Raw genomic sequence first — 19,151 nt, 5'->3', positions numbered from 1 at the left:
TTCCAACGACGATAACCTGGGAGCTTCGCCCGGTGGCGCACCTGACAGGGTGAGCTCCCACCCGGTAGGGCGAATAAACGATGAAAATCATTTTTACTCTCGCGCCCGATCGAGCCCCCGGTGCCAAGGTTAACATTCCATTTTCTTCATTTATTTCAACAGAAATATTAACTCTGAAATAAACATTAATAACAATGATAGACACATGATTGACATGCATTACCAAATTAATTAATACCATTTTAAGTACTATTCTAAATCGTTATCTAATGCCCCGGGCGGTTAGCAAGATCCATTTATTTTACACGTTTGCAGGAACAATTAATTAATTTTATACGTTTTGCATGAACAATTAATTCTAGTAAATTACCAGTTTCTTGATGCTTGTCAACCATAACTTAATATTGGTGACTAGTTAGTGTATGAAAGCTATCCAACTAGTACAAACAATGCAATTAAATTAAAAAATTGTGTCATTTTCTTATGAAAAAAATAGATCTTGTACACATATGAAAATCTAATATTTTCCTCGAAGGACAAACAAGTACGGAGTAATTTATCTACGCCTTAAGAAATACGTAAGTTAGCTAATTTCTACTTCGTATGTATGTAGTGCCAAATATTCAAAAAGGAAAAAAAATGTATGTAGTGCAAAAAACAGAAACCCTTAAAAAAAACGTTTAGACTTAAAAGCAGCCATGACATGAATACATGATGATAGAATTGCAAGTTGCACTAGCATATAAAAAGAAGGGAAATGATGAAGTTCATACTATTTCCAAATCAAAGTTGTGGAAATTCTCTGCTTCCTGCTTTACGCGTGAAGCACTTTGTCCCGGCCACCATTTCCACTTCTCCACCACCCCCCCATTCATCACCACAACGTATCTTACTACGAAGACGCTATGGTATGTTTTTCTCTCCTTCTATCCGTATTGTTTTTAGATATTATCCCGTTTTCAACCTTGTTTGAATGGTAATTATCTTACAGAAACAGTTATAAGGATGAACTTTTAGAGATGAAGGGAGTATGGATCCAAATATGTTGAGTGATATACATATGTATGGCTGAATTACAGATCAATTCGAGTCAAATAAGTTTGAATTTTTTGTCATATTTAGTCAACGGAATTACTATTACAATATAATGAAGCATATCAACCCAAGATTGCTAAAACGATAAGTTTAAATAATTACCAGGTGTATTTTTTTTAATAATATATTAGAAAGAAACATTTATTGATTGACTAAAAATTACGGGTATTATTGATTTTGTGTAATTAAGTAAAAGACTATGCTACTTTGTATTTACATAAAGATTTTTTTTTTTTGGACATTTTTGTGATAAGTTAACATGGTCTTACACTTGGTTACTTAATCAATATTTTTAGTGTTGAATAAATTACTAGTCCACTATACATAATCTTTTGATAAAATTTAATTCAATCAGCTAAAACTCTGCACAATCAACAGGTTGCAGTAAAAATAAAATAAAAATGGAGGTAGTACCTCAATGGCTCACTGCACCTTGTACATCAAACAAAATCACATAAAATCGCGGTCTAACCAAGACATTAACTGACCAAATGTGTGCAGCATGGTGCTGTATGTAACTGTGTTATTATGCTTATTATTTCATTTTGGTGTTAATTTTACAGGATTATATCAACATTTGCTAATGGAGACTTCTATACATGTTCTGTTTCTTTTGTGCTGCTACTTTAGTACCTTATGCATAGCAATAGACAGCATCACATCATCAATATTTCTGAAAGAACATGAATCTATAGTCTCAAAGAATGGTGATTTTAAGTTGGGCTTCTTCAGCCCCTCGAATAGCACTAACCGGTATATTGGGATTTGGTTTAACAAGGTACCTACAAATGATGTTTTTTGGGTAGCAAACAGAAATAACCCGCTTAATGATTCTTCTGGTGTAATGAAAGTATCTGCAGATGGAAATCTGCAAGTCTTGAATGGGAGAAATGATGTCCTTTGGTCGTCGAATATGTCTGTCACTGCAGCAAATGCCTCTTTATCAGCACAACTTCTAGATACCGGGAATCTAGTTCTGTTTACTTCTGGTACCAATGGCACTATGGTCTGGCAAAGCTTTGATCACCCTACGGATTCTCTTATGCCGAATACAAAGTTGATTATTTCCAATTCTAATATGAAGCATGCTTTACAACCTTGGAAGAGCCCTTCTGACCCATCATTTGGGAGATTTTCTGTTGGGACCGACTCTTTCATTCATTCTCAAGTAATTATATGGGATGGTGATCGGCCACATTGGCGTAGTGGTCCTTGGAATGGGAATATATTTCTAGGATTGATGTATACTGATGAAGCTACCAACTATGCAAACACCTATATTCGTCAGAATGACAAAGATGGAACAATCGACTTTGTCTATACTGGTGCAAGTACTCTGGCCTATTCTCACTACGCTTTCAGCTATGATGGAACAATAAGCGAGAAATGGTGGGATGGAAAGAAGTGGCAGTATGTTTGGGGCGCCCCTGTAACAGAATGTGATTTGTATGGTAGTTGTGGAGCGTTTGGAAGTTGCAATCCTACAAGTTCTCCTGTTTGTAGGTGTTTGAAAGGGTTCAGGCCAAAGAATCCTGAGGAATGGAAGAAAGGAAACTGGACTAACGGATGTGTACGAAAGGTGTCATTGCAATGTGGAATTCAGGGTGGTAAAGATGATGGGTTTTTACCGGTAAAGAATGTTAAAGTGCCAGACCATACAGAGTGGTCAGTGGGACTAAATCAGGTTAACTGCAGAAGCCAATGCTTACAAAATTGTTCTTGTTTAGCTTATGCTTATGATGCTGGTGCTGGATGTATGTACTGGAGTAAAGACTTGATCGATATTCAAGAATTTTCAAGTGGCGGGTTAGATCTTTATCTTCGCCTACCACATTCAGAGCTAGGTAACCTTTTCCTTATTTATCTGTTCAATCAGACAGTACATAATTTCTTTCCCTTTGAAGTTGAAAAACTTGCCATGAAAATCTACACAACTCTATATTTCAGAGTTCACTAATGAAAAATATCAACTGTCTGCCTCACAGGTACCAGTAATAAGAAAATAGTTGTTATTATAGTGACAGTTATCTTAGGCACTATTGGAGTTGCAGCTTTGACATTATTCATCCGGTGGAAAATTATGACACAAAGAAAAGGTAGCTCCAGATCTTTATTATTACGGAGTGTTTTTTATTTTTTTTTTTTATTTTTTTTTTTTTTTTTCTGAATGTTAATGTAGGTATTTGCCTTTGCATCAAATAAACTAAGATAGCTAGCCTGACATGTCCTGATTTATAGTTATAAGAGCACATTCTTTTCACATGATTATTTAAAACATTAATGTTATCTTGCTCCAAGTAATTTCCTTATTTTTTCTTGATAATTTGAATAATGGTTAAGAGACTTTGTTCTTTTTACCTTATTTTTTTAGTATAATCTGTATTGGTGGTAACTAGACAGTAGAAAATCAACTCTATTATTTGTGGAATTAATTACCATAACAAGATGTCACTTCTAATCTTAATTTACATTGGAAATAAAAGCTCAAAGGAAGAATGAACAGCTGGAGAATTTGAAGCATGATGAGAATGGACACCAAGTTCAACTCGAAGAGTTGCCATTGTTTGAATTCAAAAGGCTTGCAACTGCAACAAAAGACTTTCAAGATAGCAATAAACTTGGACAAGGTGGTTTTGGTCCAGTATATAAGGTATAACAATAGTTAATGTTGCAAGTACTTTATCATGATCACTGAAGTCAATAATGTATATTTTGTCTATGCTTGATTCCAGGGGACACTGGAAGACGGAGTACAAATAGCAGTGAAAAGACTTTCTGCTGCTTCAGGACAAGGCATAGAAGAGTTCATGAATGAAGTTGTGGTTATCTCTAAGCTGCAGCACAGGAACCTTGTTAAACTTCTAGGTTGCTGCATAGAAAATAAGGAAAAAATGCTTATTTATGAATATATGCCTAATAAGAGCTTGGATTTCTTTCTGTTTGGTAAGTACCATGCTGCTTTAATTTCACTTTCACGCGTCTTGCTTCATGTTTGGCATGTCTCTTGAAGTATTTAATATTTTATATCAATATTCAGATCCTGTCAAGCGAGAGCTTTTGAGCTGGGAGAAACGATTCACCATCATTGAAGGCATAAGTCGAGGCCTGGTTTATCTTCATAGAGATTCTAGACTAAGGATTATTCACAGGGATTTAAAAGCAAGCAATATATTGTTGGATGAGGATCTTATCCCTAAAATATCAGATTTCGGAATGGCACGTATCTTTGAAAATAAACAGGATCAAGATAACACTAGAAGGGTAGTTGGAACATAGTAAGCTCTCCAGTTCCCTTTTTCTTCCCTTTTATTTCAAACTTCAGAGCTGTTCTTCTTTTTCGAAGTTTAGAAACTTCTTAATGTGTTTGTGTTTCCAAAATGCAGTGGGTATATGTCTCCTGAGTATGCAATGGAAGGTCACTTCTCTGAAAAATCTGACGTTTACAGCTTTGGGGTGCTGTTACTGGAGATTATGACAGGAAAAAAGAATAATAACTTTTGGTTGGATGAACAATCACTGACTCTTCTAGGATATGTAAGTCTAGAAATTGAACCATATAAATTATGTGCTTCTAAGGTTATAGGACTACTAGATTTCTGACCTTATATTTTCTTGGTTTCTGATGATTTGTTTTCAATTATTCTTAGGTATGGAAATTATGGAATGAAGATGACCTTCAGCCTGTAATTGATCCATTAATAGCTGAACCAACCTTTTCGCCGGAGATCTTAAGGTGCATCCATGTAGGGTTATTATGCGTACAAGAATTTCCAGGAGACAGGCCTAGCACTTCTACACTACTATCAATGATAGTCAGTGACATAGTAGATCTTCCATGTCCTAAGCAACCCGGCTTTATTAGAAGGTTGGTTTCTTCTGACACCGATTCCTCTCAATTACATGGACCAAAGAGTTCATCTAGCAGCAATTATGTCTCAATTACACATTTGTCTGGTCGATAATCATCTGTAATATAAATGATTCTAAAGTTTTGGTAACATGACCACTATTCAGTTTCTAATAGAAAATTGAGATCATTTCTCCTTACAAATATATATCCAATGCAATCTTACAAATTTACAATATCTAGTATCCAATGCAGTCTTGCAAATTTACAATTTCTTGTCAAATCATACTCTCAAAATCCAATGTAGATTCGTGTACATATTCATAGCACCAAGGAGGAGAAGTTATGATTTTTATCTTCTTAAGATTTGTTGACAATAAGCTCTTTGGAGTCTTTTCTAGGATTTGCAGCCCCATTCCTTTTACATCTTGTGTCTTGCATTCCCAGCTCCTTTGGTATTCTCAAGGGATCTTCAAGCACCAAATGAGCTCGGAATATCAAAGTAGCATCAAAAGAGCTCGGAATGCTATCAGAAGTATCATTACAATGAATGTTCAAGAGAGTTTGGTGTATTACCACAACTAGCTATCTATTTTTATCGAGCAATCAGACCTGTAATAGACATATCATTTACGGAGGAACTCTGTTGCGATTGGTAAGATTCAGTACCAGTAGCTGCCAAACGTTTAATGAACCCAGGTTGTTTAGGGGATGGAAGGTCTTCAATGTCACTTGTAAGCATCGAGATAACAGTAGAGATATTAGGCCTATCATTCACATATTCTTGAACGCACAGCAGACCCACTTGTATGCACTTTTCAGTCTCCTTTCTGAAATTTGGATGAGAAACTACAGAGTCGACTGCTGGAGCGACATTACCCTCAATCCATAATTTCCATACCTGTATACAGCATATCAAGCAAATCTTAAGTGAGATTGTCTCAAAATTATTCACTGTGAAACACTAGGAGTTACCCCAATCTTACAATAGTTATTGTATGACTATCTCAAATCAGAAGTCATTGAAATTTCAAAAATCACGATACTATCAATTCCTCAGAGGATCAAGCATTTTCTGGAAAGCAGAATTTTTTTTGTAGCAACAAGCCAAAAATTCAAGACTTACATAGCCTATGAGCGTTAAGGATTGCTCTTCAAACCAGAAGGTACTGCTCCTTTTCCCTGTCACAATCTCTAGCAGTAGGACACCGAAACTGTAGACATCTGACTTTTCAGAGAAGTGCCCTTCCATCGCATACTCAGGTGACATATAACCGCTGCATTATACATGGTCAAAATTAAGGTGCAATATTACTATACAACACTATACTGTTATTTTGAAGTGAGCTACAATAAGACATTGATTAGTTCACCTTAGCCAAAGATAATAGTTGTCCAAGACCAATGTCAGAGATAAACATTATATAAGACTTACTATGTGCCAACTATCCTTCTGGTTTCTTCTTGATCTTGGCCATGACCAAAGATCCGAGCCATGCCAAAGTCAGAGATCTTTGGATTGAGCTCTTTGTCCAACAAAATGTTGCTTGGTTTAAGATCCCTATGAATAATTCTTAACCTAGAATCCCTGTGAAGGTAAAGAAGGCCTCGACATATCCCTTCAATAATATTGAAGCGTTTACTCCAGTCCAGAAGTTGTCGCTTGGCAGGATCTAGTTATTGGTATGCAGGCTTAGTAACTACCTTGAAAATATAAGCTTCTAAGACAATCATATTATGAAAATCTATTTAAGTGAAGATATTGCATTCTCAGAAGATTGTTTAATGACGAAGTTTGGTGAAAACAAAAAAAGCGATACTTACTGAACAAAAATGCATCCAAACTTCCATTAGGCATGTATTCATAGATTAACATTTTTTCTTCTCCTTCTATACAAAATCCAAGCAGTCTGACAAGATTCACATGTTGAAGTCTGGAAATTACAACCACTTCATTCATGAACTCCTCCAGGCCTTGTCCGTAAACTGTGGAAAGTCTTTTTACAGCCATCTCTTGGCCATCTTTCAATATTCCCTGAGAAAAATAAACAGCATATCAACTCACGCTTGTTAGATCCCAATGCCCTGCTACTAGTGGCAACTGGAAAAGAGTGATTAATTTACCTTGTAGACCTGTCCAAAACCACCATATCCGAGCTTTTGACTTTCATGGAAGTTCCTAGTAGCAACTATGAGGGTTTCAAAATCAAACAGTGGTAGATCTTTCAGCTCAGCTGATCTCCGATCATATTTAAATTTAATGTTCTCACGTATCTTCCTTCTGTTTTCTGTTCCAAATAAGTAAAAGATTTTAATTAAACACCAGACAGTTACTGAAGAAGTGTACTACAAGGCTAGTTGCTTCAAAGCAACAATAATTTTTGTTTGCACCTTAAGGAATAGCCAATGTTTTCAGAATATGGTTCAACACTTTCATCAATAGTATCAAAAGTGGTTAGTGATAACAGTTTACCTTTCGGTTTAATCAGCCATCTCCAGAGGAAGCAGATAAGTAAGACAATCAAGGTTGCTCCAGAAATTATTGCTCCATAAATAACAGCTTTATGTTTATGCTTGCTACCTGCCAATAAAGAATAAACAACAAAGAGTATGAATCTTTCCTCTGATATGTAAGGCTTATAGAAGTTATTCTGCTGTTGCATGTATGAAGCAGAAAACAACACCTGGAAAAGTAGAAATAAATAAGACGAATATGAACCTAAAAGGCAAAATGTATAATGAGAGTCTTCTGGATTTTGATTTTCATTTACCTAGTTCTGATTCTGCTAGACGCAGGTAAAGATCTACTCCGCCAATACTAAACTCTTGAATATCAATTAAGTGTTTACTCCAGTACAAGCACCCTGCACCGTAATCATAAGTGTAAGCCAGACAAGAGCAATTCTTCAAGCATTGGCTTCTGCATTCATTTGGATTTAGTCCTGTCAACCACTCTGCGTGATCTGGCAATTTAACCATTCTTAGCATAAGAAAGCCATCTTGGGTCGTTTCAGTTCCACAACGCAAAGGCATCTTTCTAACACATCCACTAGACCAGTTTCCTTTGCTCCATTGCTCTGCATTCTTCGGTTTAAACCCCCTCAAACATCGACACATTGGAGACTTTAGAGGGTTGCATGTTCCAAATGCTCCACATTTGCCATAAAAATCACACTCAACATCAGGAGCTTTATATACTGTCTGCCATTGCCTGATACCAGAATCCCACCATACCTCATTTATTGACCCATCAACTTCAAATGCATAGTGTGAAAATGACAGCTTGTTTATACCAGTATATACCAAATCAACTTCTTCTTTGTTAGTTTGCTGCATATAGGTATCAGCATAATTATTAGACGGATCAGAATAGAGCAATCCCAGAAAAATATTGCCATTCCATGGACCACTTCGCCAGTATGGATGATCTCCTTCCCAAATTACTATTTGAGGATGAGTGAGGGAATCAATGCCTAATGAAAACCTTCCGTATGATGGATTTGAAGGACTCTTCCAAGATTGTAAAGCGTGTTTCATGTTGAAACTGCTCATGCTTAGCTTCATGTTTGGCAATATTGAGTTTGTAGGGTGATCGAAAGACTGCCATACAGTGATACCATCTTTACAACTACTGTTAGTACTAAGTTCAAGGAGAACCAGATCCCCTGAATCTGAAAGATGGACAACTCGAGATGTACCAGATGCAAATTCTGATGAGATGTTTGATGACCAAAGGACATCTTTCCCTCCACTCAAGACTTGAAGATTCCCTTCTTCGGAAATTCTTAGTACACCTGAAGAATCATACAAGGGGTTGTTCCTATTTGCCACCCATATATAATCCATGGCTGAAACTTTATTGTACCATATACCAAGATACCGATTTTTAGTGTTTGGAAGGGTAAAGAAACCCAGCTTGAAATCGCCATTACTCGAAACCATGGTTTTAGGATCCTTGAGTATCTGAGTAGCAGTAAAATTGCCTATGGCAGCTATAACATGAAACTTTAAGCATGAATAGGATAGCAGAATAAAAATAGTAACTAATCTACTTACTTGCAGAAAAACCATCATACTTAGAAGTTCAGAATTTGTGTTTAGCGTCCGTTGTTCAGAATAGTCATATCCAGCAGTCTACCTACAGATTACAGTACAGCAAAATCTAAGTTTTACACCACAACCTCAAACTTGTTTTGCAATAAATATATGTAGTGAACTCCAACAGAACAAATTCAGAATCTAAGCAGGAAATGGAAGCTTAAATCATACCAGACCAAGACGGCAAGTATGGTGACAAATCAGATCCTGAATAGTGAATATAACACCAATAATTTATGTAAAGATTAATGATAATAAGTAAGTTGACAGGAGATTACTAGTAATCTACTGTTGTCCTTATTTAAGCAAGTGATAATTAATTGGTTAAAATATCTCTATTGAGATTTGTACTCTTTCAGATGTACTATTAGCTATTTAGCAGCCTTGACATCACATCGTATTGACTCTTCAACTCTCATCATTTATTTATTTCAACATCACAATTTTATCATAATTGCTTGCATGGACCCTGTGAGTTGTGACCCTACTATACTAGCATCACGGTCAAATTACACCCTCACTAAGGGTTGAGAATGTGCAAGAATGTAAAATTACACCCGGATGGCCGGATGTATAATAGAGCTAACCGAGTAGCATTTATGGAAGTGTAGGCAAATGGTAATTTGGTATGACACCGCAGACGGAAGATAAAAACAAGCGATTCTTATTGAAAAGCAAAAAATATGTAACAAAATGGAATGAGAACATATTGTAGTAACACTTTAAAGAGATGATCTTGTTTGAAATATCATAGGAAATAAACAAAATAATTGCTTGATTAATTTCTTCACTCTGTCATAAACTACTTTTTGAGAATGCTAACAAAAGCAAAATTGTGAACCTGAGCCTGAATAGTTTATTAACTCAATCTAATTCCTTAGATGAGCAAACAAAATAGTTACTGGTACATGTCTAATCTACCAATAAGAAACATTCTATGAAACCCAACGGAGGGACACTGAACAAGCAGTGATTAAACCTTACACAAGTGCTTTTTCAAGAAAATAGCCAGCAACAAAGCAAACATCAAAGTTACAAGCATTGTCGAAAGAATTTCGCCAAGGTCGAGGCAATGCATTGTCGAAAAATGTGATTGTTGCATTGTTAACAGAAACCAAAGTTGTTTCACTGGATAAGTTGAGCTGTTATACGGCTATTGAGACAAAAAGCCCCATTCTTTCTGATTACTGCATTCATTGCCTCAAGCTGCGAGGGGAAACCTACTTTTGCCATCCTCATAGGCTCAAATTGCATTTGCCTGCAGTTGCGAAACAGTACTTGTTTTAATCTGAATAATCTTTAAAAATTACGACACAAAGCTATCTTGTAAGCTTGTATGAATGATTAAGTTCTGACCTAGTAAACAATTCAAGGGAGGAAGATTCATAATTGCAGCCAGACAAAAATCGTTCCACATCTTCCAAAAGTGCATTCCGTGGTATTCCTCGGAATAATACCTGAATAGCAGAAAATTAGAGCAGTATGTGTCACATATAAAAAGCACCAGCACAGAAACAGTTACAATCCAAAGCAATATTTCCAGAAAATAAGAAGGCAAGTGGAGATGCATTCCAAGGCAAAAATAATTTTCATACCTGAAGTACAATGCACACACAATTCAATAAGATATTTCGTGCAGTCATGAACCATTAATCAATCAAAACCTTAATCCCATAAGTGGGGTCGGCTACATGAACCAAAAGTGATTATTTCGTGTAGTCATCGACTAAAATCTTCCTGCAACTTACATTCAAATACCTCATCCCCATGCAAATCCAAATACATCGTATCTTTCCTAACTCCTTCCAACCAAGTCATTTTCGGTCTCCTTCTCCTTCGTTTAACCCTTCCCTCGTCCCATGACAGTTCAATAAGATAGTACATAGAAAATATAGCATCAACAGAATACAAAGCTACCCCTCTCTCACTGTCCCTCTCCCTCCCTCCACACCCCTTTCTCTCTCTCTCACTAGATTGAAGGTTGGATCATTGAAAGGTATGATTTCTCACATTTTTTATGTTACTAGGTGCTAGACTGAGGGGGTTAAGTAGCAGCCCAAGTGGGATATGGTTGCGAGGAGAGCAAAGAGAGCACAGAACAAAACTGAAGGGGGCGAGGTCATCATAAGAGGGGAAGGAGTGTCAAAGGTTAGCACAGGGAAGTGGAGAAAAAGCAGTAACTGGAAAGGAGTGTGGTTGTATCAATGGGGTCTGGTCATAGACTTTTCTGCTTCATCTGTTTTTTATTCTTTAGGTCAATACCAAGGGTCCAATGATAAATTTAAGGAAACCATCTTCCCCCACTCGTTAGATAAACCATATACAAGGATTTCAAGATATAGGTGCCCCTAGTATCAATTTCAAACACTTAACACATGTTGACATGCAAGGTTTTAATGCATTCCAAATACATACCAACCCTTTCAAGCAATATAACCAAATGACGCCTAATTTGAGTCTTGTGAATGTGCTTCTAAATAAACCTTCCAAGATGAGAGCCATATTCAACGACTATATACAAATAAACAGCAAAATAGGTTCCTCAGCTTAGTGGCAATTGCAAGACTAAAATGTCTCAAAGTATCTACAGATCCGTTATCACAATTAAAGCAATGACAATTGATATTATAACAGCAACTCAAAGGAAAATAGAAAAATGAGAATGGCGCTTCAGCTGCTACTTAGCAGAAATCAAAAGCATTAAACAAGTTCCCTACAAACGGTCTGCAAAATTAATTACAGATCACTTCAAATTCAACAAGCACATAGATGCAATAAAAAAAAAAATTACTCAGATTGCCTAAGAACCAACTTTTTGTGAGGACTTGAATCATGTTCAACAAAAATTAGAGTCCAACAAGATCACATTTCTTAAAGCACTTGTACACCTTTTGAATTAAGACATTCAAAAGTCAAAACAAATGAGATAATGACAAAAAAAAAAAAAAAAAGGCGTTGAGAGTTTCGAAAGGCAGCCCTACTTACATATCTTCCATTATAAGGTGCTACAAGATCCCATTGTTGATGATCAACTACCTGAAATTGAACAAACCAATATCAATACACCGAAGCTACACAAATTATTTAAAGGGGAGACAACTCAAATGATTCACCTTCTCCAATTTAAAAGATCGGTTCTTCCTTGTAAGCTCTCGAATGGCAGTACCATAATCAGATTCAGAGCGGACTTGCACCAGCCTGAGATAGAGTAACTTTAAAGTTACTGCTTACAAATGCTTTACTAATCCAAAAACAGTACAACACTTTGAGGGATCCGTTTAAGGGTTAATATTGGTCCCAGAAAAAGATATGGATGTAGGTGATCCAAGTAGTAACCAAACAAACCAAACCTTAAAGTCAACGACGGTCAAGCTAGTCTCATCAATGACAAAAAGCTAATACTCTTTAAAAAATATGAAAATAAATTCATAAACGTCCACACTTATGAGGAAGATGATGATAATCGATCCCTCACAATACAACTGAACTCGTTTTATTCACCATTTTGCATAAGAATGTATTGTTTTCTCAATGATTAGAAAAATTGATGGACAACATAGCCAAAATACTTCAAAATGTGTTGCACACCATAAAATAATTGCACAATGCATGCTTTATAAATCAAGAAAATTACATTGCCATCGGATGATATGTCCTGTTGTAATCAACCTTAATGTCATCCAATGTCAAGTTGCATCCTTCAAACAAACTGATGATGTCAGTCTTCAGTGTATTTGATGAGATGCCAAACAGCCTCCCATAGACCGAACCTAAATTGTGACAATGGCATAAGACAATATATCTCATAATAACAAAAGTGACAAAGCCATCAATATAACAATAATTTATCTTCCATATATGATTAGGCACGCAATTTAGTTTGAGAAGATGGAATGCAGCACCAACAAAACAAAGATACTAATGAAAAAGTAGAAGCCCAGAATATCTGCACTCTTTAAATTCTATTTTTTCAATTTACTCAATCAAAGAAAATGCCATCAACAAAGACAGAAAATGACAATGTCATTATGCTTCATCACGTGTCTCCAAGTCTACTAAATCCTATGAATTTGTAATAACTTATCTGAAATGGGACCATGAACATAAAATGAAGGTTCACATGAAGTATTAAGAACCTTTAATTATCACATGCATGCATAATATTTTTGACCTAACATAGTAACATCCAGCTTCTCTTAGACAGCATCACTCATAAAATTAGTAAGAAAGTTTACAGGAGCAACCTCACTGGTTGTGCACTGAATACCATCCCCTTATAAAAGACGTATGAGCACATAATAATGTACTTATCTACTCCATTATAACCATTCAAAAACTAGGTTAGATGACCATTAGTAAAAATTACTTATACAAGAGACTGAAAAGGCTTTATAATTAAAATAAATATTGCAGATGATCAATCTACACCAAATCAAGGTGTAAATTCAAGGGATTCTCCAGATTGAAAAGGCTTTTACTATAACAAAAATAAATATTGCAGATGACCAATCTACACCAAATCAAGGTGTAAATTCCAGGGATGCTCCAGTTTGGAGAATATTGAAACCATGAAGTAGAAGAAACCATTGTAAGATAATCAAACATTTCATCTTAAATGACCAGACAGCTTAAAATTTTCACAATTATACCATTACTTATAACAATTATGTAACTCTATTCCATTAACCTATGTAACTCATGCTCAAGTACCCATGTCCACAAGTCAAGAATACTTCCCTACCCCCCCCCCCCCGCGCTTATTCCGTATTAATACTTGCGTTCCAATACTCAATACTTTTACGTATTAATACTCCTGAATCAGTGTATTCACTGTATTATGATATCTCAATGCACATAGATAAGATTTAACGAGGAGTGATGGAGAGTAAAAATAGACAAACAAGGGTAGGGTTTGTTTATTTGTCTCCATTTTGCTTTTCTGTTATAATTTGTTTCTTTTGCAGGGTGACCTAATACTCCCATCCCCTCCATGAACTCCTTATTTATGTCTTGTATACCAATTCTCCCCTTTTTTTTTTATTATTATGAAAAACCCTTTATATTTGTTACGGTGCATTATTTATATCGTATTACAAAAATACAAAAACACCTCAAACGTATTACAATACTCCCACCTAGCGTTTTGCGAATTCGTATTCGTTCCGTACATTGAAGCATATTACGTACTTATCTTCTGAACAATTTTCATGATTTTATCCCAAAAAAAGAGTCGAAGTGTCTAACCCATTTTCAAGTGTCAAGGATCCAACACAAGTAGTTGAGGTAAAACAAAGAGTTTGAGTAACATAGCCATCAACTCTATAACTCTAAAGAGTCTTTCCAGTATATTGAAATGAAACAAAGGGATTTTGGCACATCTTGAGCATTTTATTAAAAAAAAAAATTAAGAGCAGCCCTATGGTGTATAGTGCAGTTTCTATCACATGCGAAGTATGTTGTTTATCTTCACCATGATTTTATAATTAGATACATCATCTTAACCACCCTAATGTTTATCACCCTTCAAGTCTTATAGACTGTTACTATATTGATTTAAGATTATGTTAGAAGCTACATCTATTTCCATCACTTAATTTAATGATCAACTTCATAGGTAATTTTTCAGAAATAAACCTAAACTATAGTGCATGATAATTTTTGTTATCCCACAATTATCTCTTCTCCATTCATTTTCATTACCACTTAATATCACCTTAAAAGTGAAAACTGGAAACAAGAAAGAAAGCACAAAATAAGGACAGAGTTGCAATGCTATTTATTGCAAGGCAGAGCTTGTTTTACAAAATCAAATATCTAGGTTATTACCATTACCGATAATTATTAGCGGGTTAACGCCCCCCAAACAAGAAAAATTGTTTTTTTTAAACCTCAAATTTTATCTATCATGCTAAAAAATAAAAACTTTGACGTTAAATCAATTTTCCAAACACCATAAAATTACAATCCAAGCTAATTATCCATACTTGACATCAAAGATGATATATTTCGAAAATCCCACAACATTATACGACAATCATCCTTATTTTCTATGCTCCACAAAATTAAACCATGAGTCCATGATTCAAAGTTTCAACAGATTGATTGTATTTTGGTTTATTCCTAAAAACATGATTTAACTATAGTTCAATAGCAACATAAGGTACATTTTAACAACCAATTTATTAATAATCCTTCAAAGAACCAATTTAAATGTATAAATCACATCATAGCTCGAGCAAAATAAATAGTCATTCGAAAATCAAACAATTCCCAGCAAAATTAGTAATAAAAATGATATATTAGTGTATAAAACCTAAAAAAAATTGAAAACTTGAGAAATAAAATAACAATTAGAACAAAATGGGTGAGAAATTAAAAAACCTGAAGTTGGGGAAGGAATAGATGAATGCGGAGGTTGAGATTGAGGTTGATGCTCAAAACCTGTAGAGAAATGGCGGGGCGAATCACGAAGAAATTGTAAAAGAAATTGAGGGTTTCTTGCATTGGTAGATTGAAGTAATTTCTGGGTTCCTCTTGAAAAAATCATCGTGATTTTGAAAGAGGAGAAATTTGCAACTGAGTATTGAAAGAGGGTTTAACTGTTAGTGTGGGAAGAAGAATTAGAGCTGAAAACACTTTTTCAATAATGAGATTTTGTATTATGAATTGTTAATGGGCTTGTATTCGATTAGTATATGGTAGTTCTGAATTGTATCCCAGGGCCCAATATATATAAAAGTTCGTTTTGTGTTTTTCATGGTATCCCGCTCTCTCTCTTCTTTTTTCTAAACTATAGTCTTCAATTCTCTATAAATTTTTACCTACATTCCTATGTAGGTAGTAGGGTTGTTCAAAAAAACCCGACAAGATTGTCCCGTCCTGATTTTCCCATGACCGGTAAATACCCGATGGGAAATTTAAAAAAAAAAAAAAAAAAAAACTGTTTTTCAGGGCGGGTACCCAACCCGGGAAAATTGCATGTTATCCGGGTCGGGACATGGGCCGCATTTTCTAATTTCGGCTACCCGATAATAAATTAAAATTGTTTTGAAAAAAAAAACCCCTCCCTCAAACTAAGCCCAGCCCAATATGTTTAGACATTCAGTTTGCAAATTAGGGTTCCCTGACTTCCCTCATCAAACGCTTCTCTCTCTCTCTCTCTTCCTCCTCTCTCTCATCTTCCTCTTCCTCTCTCTCATCAAACGCCTCTCTCTCTCATCAAACGTTTGTGGAAGGGGTATGTATACCGTGCTTCCTGCCTTGAGTTCCTTCACGCGGCTGCTTCAGTGCTCCATGAGGACGGGATCTGCTTCAGTGCTCCCTACTCCTTGAGTTCCTTCACGCGACTCAAATCCTCAGTTCAAACAATGAACGTGAAATGCTACCTGTGAATAGTTCTTTAGTTCCATTTAAGATATTATTTGTGGACAACAAGAATACCATATTCATTAGGTTAGAAATTGGACAAGAAAATGTCGTGTTAATTTGCTTCAGGTATTGTTAATTTTGTTGTAATTTGTCTGGAATTTTAACAAAAAAATGCAACAGGTTTTTTTAATAAAAAAATTAAATTACAACAGGTATAAGAACATAAAATTAAGTAAAAAGTTATTTTTAAAAAAAATAAAAAGAAATCCGGGTACCCTATGTCCTGAATCGAATAATTCGGGTACCCGAGATATTCAGGTCGGGACATGGGACAAATTAACAACTACCAAAACTCTGGGTACCCGGGTTTTCAGGTACCTCGGATTTGAACAATCTAGTAGGTAGCACTGCCTACATCTCTTCTCTTTCCTAAACTGTAGCCTTCAATTCTTTAAGGTAAAAATACCCCCTACACGTGGTCCAATCCTGTAGTGACACGTGGCCTAAACAAAAGGTGACACGTGCCCTTATGGGAAGATGACATGTGCCCCTATGGGAAGATGACACATGTCAAGTTCAAGGAGAGCACCTAAAATGAAATAAAAGGGCTTCCTTAGGCCCAAGTCCCGAGAAAGCCGCAAAACGATGCTGACCCCTAGACACGTGTCGCAACTTGATTGCGCCGCCAATCAAAACGCGTCATTTTAGGGTAATAACCCTAAAGGGGCACAGTTCCCCACCCCTATAAATACTCCAATCATTTAGGGGCGGATGGTGACATAACATTAAATAGAGCACTAAATAGCTCCAACTTCTCTCTACTTTCTCTCTCTAGCTTTACTTCGTTTTCCGGTCTGTAACTTGATCGCCGGAGGCGGATCTACGATAAACCGGAGCTCCGCTGTTTTGCAGGTGTCCCAGTCACGTTGCCGGCAAAGCGTGACCAGTATCCCGAGGGATTCCAAAAAACCCCAAAACATTTGGTGTCATCTTTGGGGATACTCGTACGTAATGGAAATAAATGGTCAAACACCTAATGCCGGCCCTAGACCAGGTCAGGACGACCATGTAGAAGACATAGCTGCAACAATAAATTCTAGTGACCCTCTAATCGCCTCATTCCATAAGGTCGAGGACCCTCCAGTTACTGTTGCTTCCCTAAAGGCCGCTCTGAACAAACTTCGAAAGGAGTTCGAGAGTAAGAGGCCATCTACCTCCAGACAGTCGTCCAGAAGGGAGGAAGATGGTGCTCCAAGGACAAATCAGAGCAAGGCAATCAATGTTATGGATGCTGGGACCACCCTTTTTCGACGACCGCAAGGAAGATCTCCCACGGTGCCACGGATGAATCTGTCCAAGCTCCTTGAGAAAACTTAGTCGGCTGAGCGGGGGGGGGGGGGGGGGGCAGATTAGACAGCCTCGGAGGGAAGATCCTTAATTGTCGCGGTGCTGGAGGGATGCAAGGGAATATATGCGGCACAAGCAAAGGGAGCGGGCGGCCTACTCGGACACGGCCTCGACCCCAAAAATGCCGAATGAATTCTCTAACCAATCTCTCTCCAGATATACCAGCTCGACCGAGACCAGTAGGAGCGAAGTTGTTCATACTCAAACCCCTATTCCAGTTCAACCATTTCAATTTCAGCCACCCTAGAATTTTAATCCTATTCTGCCGCCTGTAGACATCTACTTTTGGCATCCTGTCCCGACATGAAGTGCAATGACGATCAATAAAACCATCTTCGTGTTGGATCGAAGTGAAGAATACTTAGGGAGAACTGGTTAAGCCACAAAACACAAAAGACTAGCCCGAATTAAAGAATAAAGCCAAAACAAAGGTCCAATTAACTAAACCCGATCATAATTAGGCTTAGCCCGTGCTTAAAACCTAATAATGACGGAGTTTGAGCGCCTAGGTTAAATTTTAATGCTGCCGCAGAAAAAGCCGTGCGCATGTTAAACAGTCGCGCTGGACTGTCGCGCGCAACTAATTGAGTTGCGCGCGACACCCAGCGCAACTAATTGAGTTGCGCGCGACACCTAGCGCAACCTCTAGAGTTGTTCTGCGGAAGATTCAGAATTATACGAAAAATATAAAATCCAATCTTACCATAAAGCCGCGTGCAAGACAATTAGTTGTGCTGCCCGTAGCAGCGCAACCTAGTCACTTGCGTTGGGGTGTCACGCGCGACTCATCCTGTTGCGTGCGACACCTGCTGCGGCAGAATACTCGTAACCCTAAACCTAATCATTCCCTATAAATAAGAGCTTAAACAGAGGGTTATACAGACAGAAAAATAACCAAAAACTCTGGCGAAGTACTTGTGAACTTGTGCAACCTAAACCCTCTTGTCCTAAACACTCATCCCTTTAATATTTTGTTACTATGGTGGAGGTTCCCCAACAAGGAGTCCATAAGTGTTCTAAACGGAGATCTAGCAAAAAGAAGTGGTAAATTCTCGTAATCACCTTTAAAATTATTAATTAATCAATTCCACATAGTATATTGCGTTAAATAAAGATTAGAATTGAATTAAATAATTGTTGGTTGATCACTTAAGCCAAGGCGAATATTGTTTATTTTCTTGTCCTTTTCACGAATTTGATTAAATAAGAATAACGACTTTTGCAATGTAATTCCTACGTGATTAATGCTTGTAAATAAAACCAACTAACTTAGTCTTTAGGTATCACGTTGCATATATTGTTTGGTAATGAAATTGTGAAAAAGAAAGAGCTAGTA

General features: G+C 36.7%; 3 protein-coding genes across 5 annotated transcripts; 1 reads left to right on the top strand and 2 right to left on the bottom strand.

The window, feature by feature from the left end:
- Window positions 1-486: 486 nt before the first annotated feature.
- Window positions 487-5,178, top strand: LOC110715237 (G-type lectin S-receptor-like serine/threonine-protein kinase SD1-13). Its single transcript, XM_021893805.1, has 8 exons — window positions 487-908; window positions 1,659-2,939; window positions 3,081-3,191; window positions 3,579-3,745; window positions 3,828-4,038; window positions 4,133-4,370; window positions 4,479-4,629; window positions 4,743-5,178. The coding sequence occupies exons 1-8, from the start codon at window positions 758-760 to the stop codon at window positions 5,055-5,057; spliced, it is 2,625 nt and encodes an 874-aa protein (XP_021749497.1). The 5' UTR covers window positions 487-757; the 3' UTR covers window positions 5,058-5,178.
- On the bottom strand, window positions 5,149-9,357 carry LOC110715238 (G-type lectin S-receptor-like serine/threonine-protein kinase SD1-13). Of its 3 annotated transcripts, XM_021893808.1 has the most exons (9): window positions 9,212-9,357; window positions 8,999-9,080; window positions 7,714-8,905; window positions 7,416-7,523; window positions 7,067-7,230; window positions 6,767-6,977; window positions 6,378-6,615; window positions 6,069-6,219; window positions 5,149-5,843 (listed from the first exon to the last, which is right to left on the bottom strand). In XM_021893808.1, exons 2-9 carry the CDS (start codon window positions 9,014-9,016, stop codon window positions 5,538-5,540), a joined length of 2,388 nt encoding a protein of 795 aa, XP_021749500.1. In that variant the 5' UTR covers window positions 9,017-9,080; window positions 9,212-9,357; the 3' UTR covers window positions 5,149-5,537. The 3 variants fall into 3 exon arrangements, with proteins under 3 accessions (XP_021749500.1, XP_021749499.1, XP_021749498.1); XM_021893806.1 differs by having other exon boundaries at window positions 5,538-5,843; window positions 7,714-9,080; XM_021893807.1 differs by lacking the exon at window positions 9,212-9,357 and having other exon boundaries at window positions 7,714-9,016.
- A 398-nt stretch (window positions 9,358-9,755) lies between these two features.
- On the bottom strand, window positions 9,756-15,705 carry LOC110715228. The gene is made up of 6 exons (XM_021893797.1): window positions 15,422-15,705; window positions 12,675-12,810; window positions 12,154-12,238; window positions 12,026-12,076; window positions 10,397-10,497; window positions 9,756-10,298 (listed from the first exon to the last, which is right to left on the bottom strand). The coding sequence occupies exons 1-6, from the start codon at window positions 15,585-15,587 to the stop codon at window positions 10,166-10,168; spliced, it is 672 nt and encodes a 223-aa protein (XP_021749489.1). The 5' UTR covers window positions 15,588-15,705; the 3' UTR covers window positions 9,756-10,165.
- Window positions 15,706-19,151: the final 3,446 nt, after the last annotated feature.

This window comes from Chenopodium quinoa, unplaced genomic scaffold (assembly GCF_001683475.1).
Source record: "Chenopodium quinoa cultivar QQ74 unplaced genomic scaffold, ASM168347v1, whole genome shotgun sequence".
NCBI lineage: Eukaryota > Viridiplantae > Streptophyta > Magnoliopsida > Caryophyllales > Amaranthaceae > Chenopodium > Chenopodium quinoa.
Note: the sequence above shows the minus strand (reverse complement) of the source record. Positions and strands in the feature narration are given on the sequence as shown.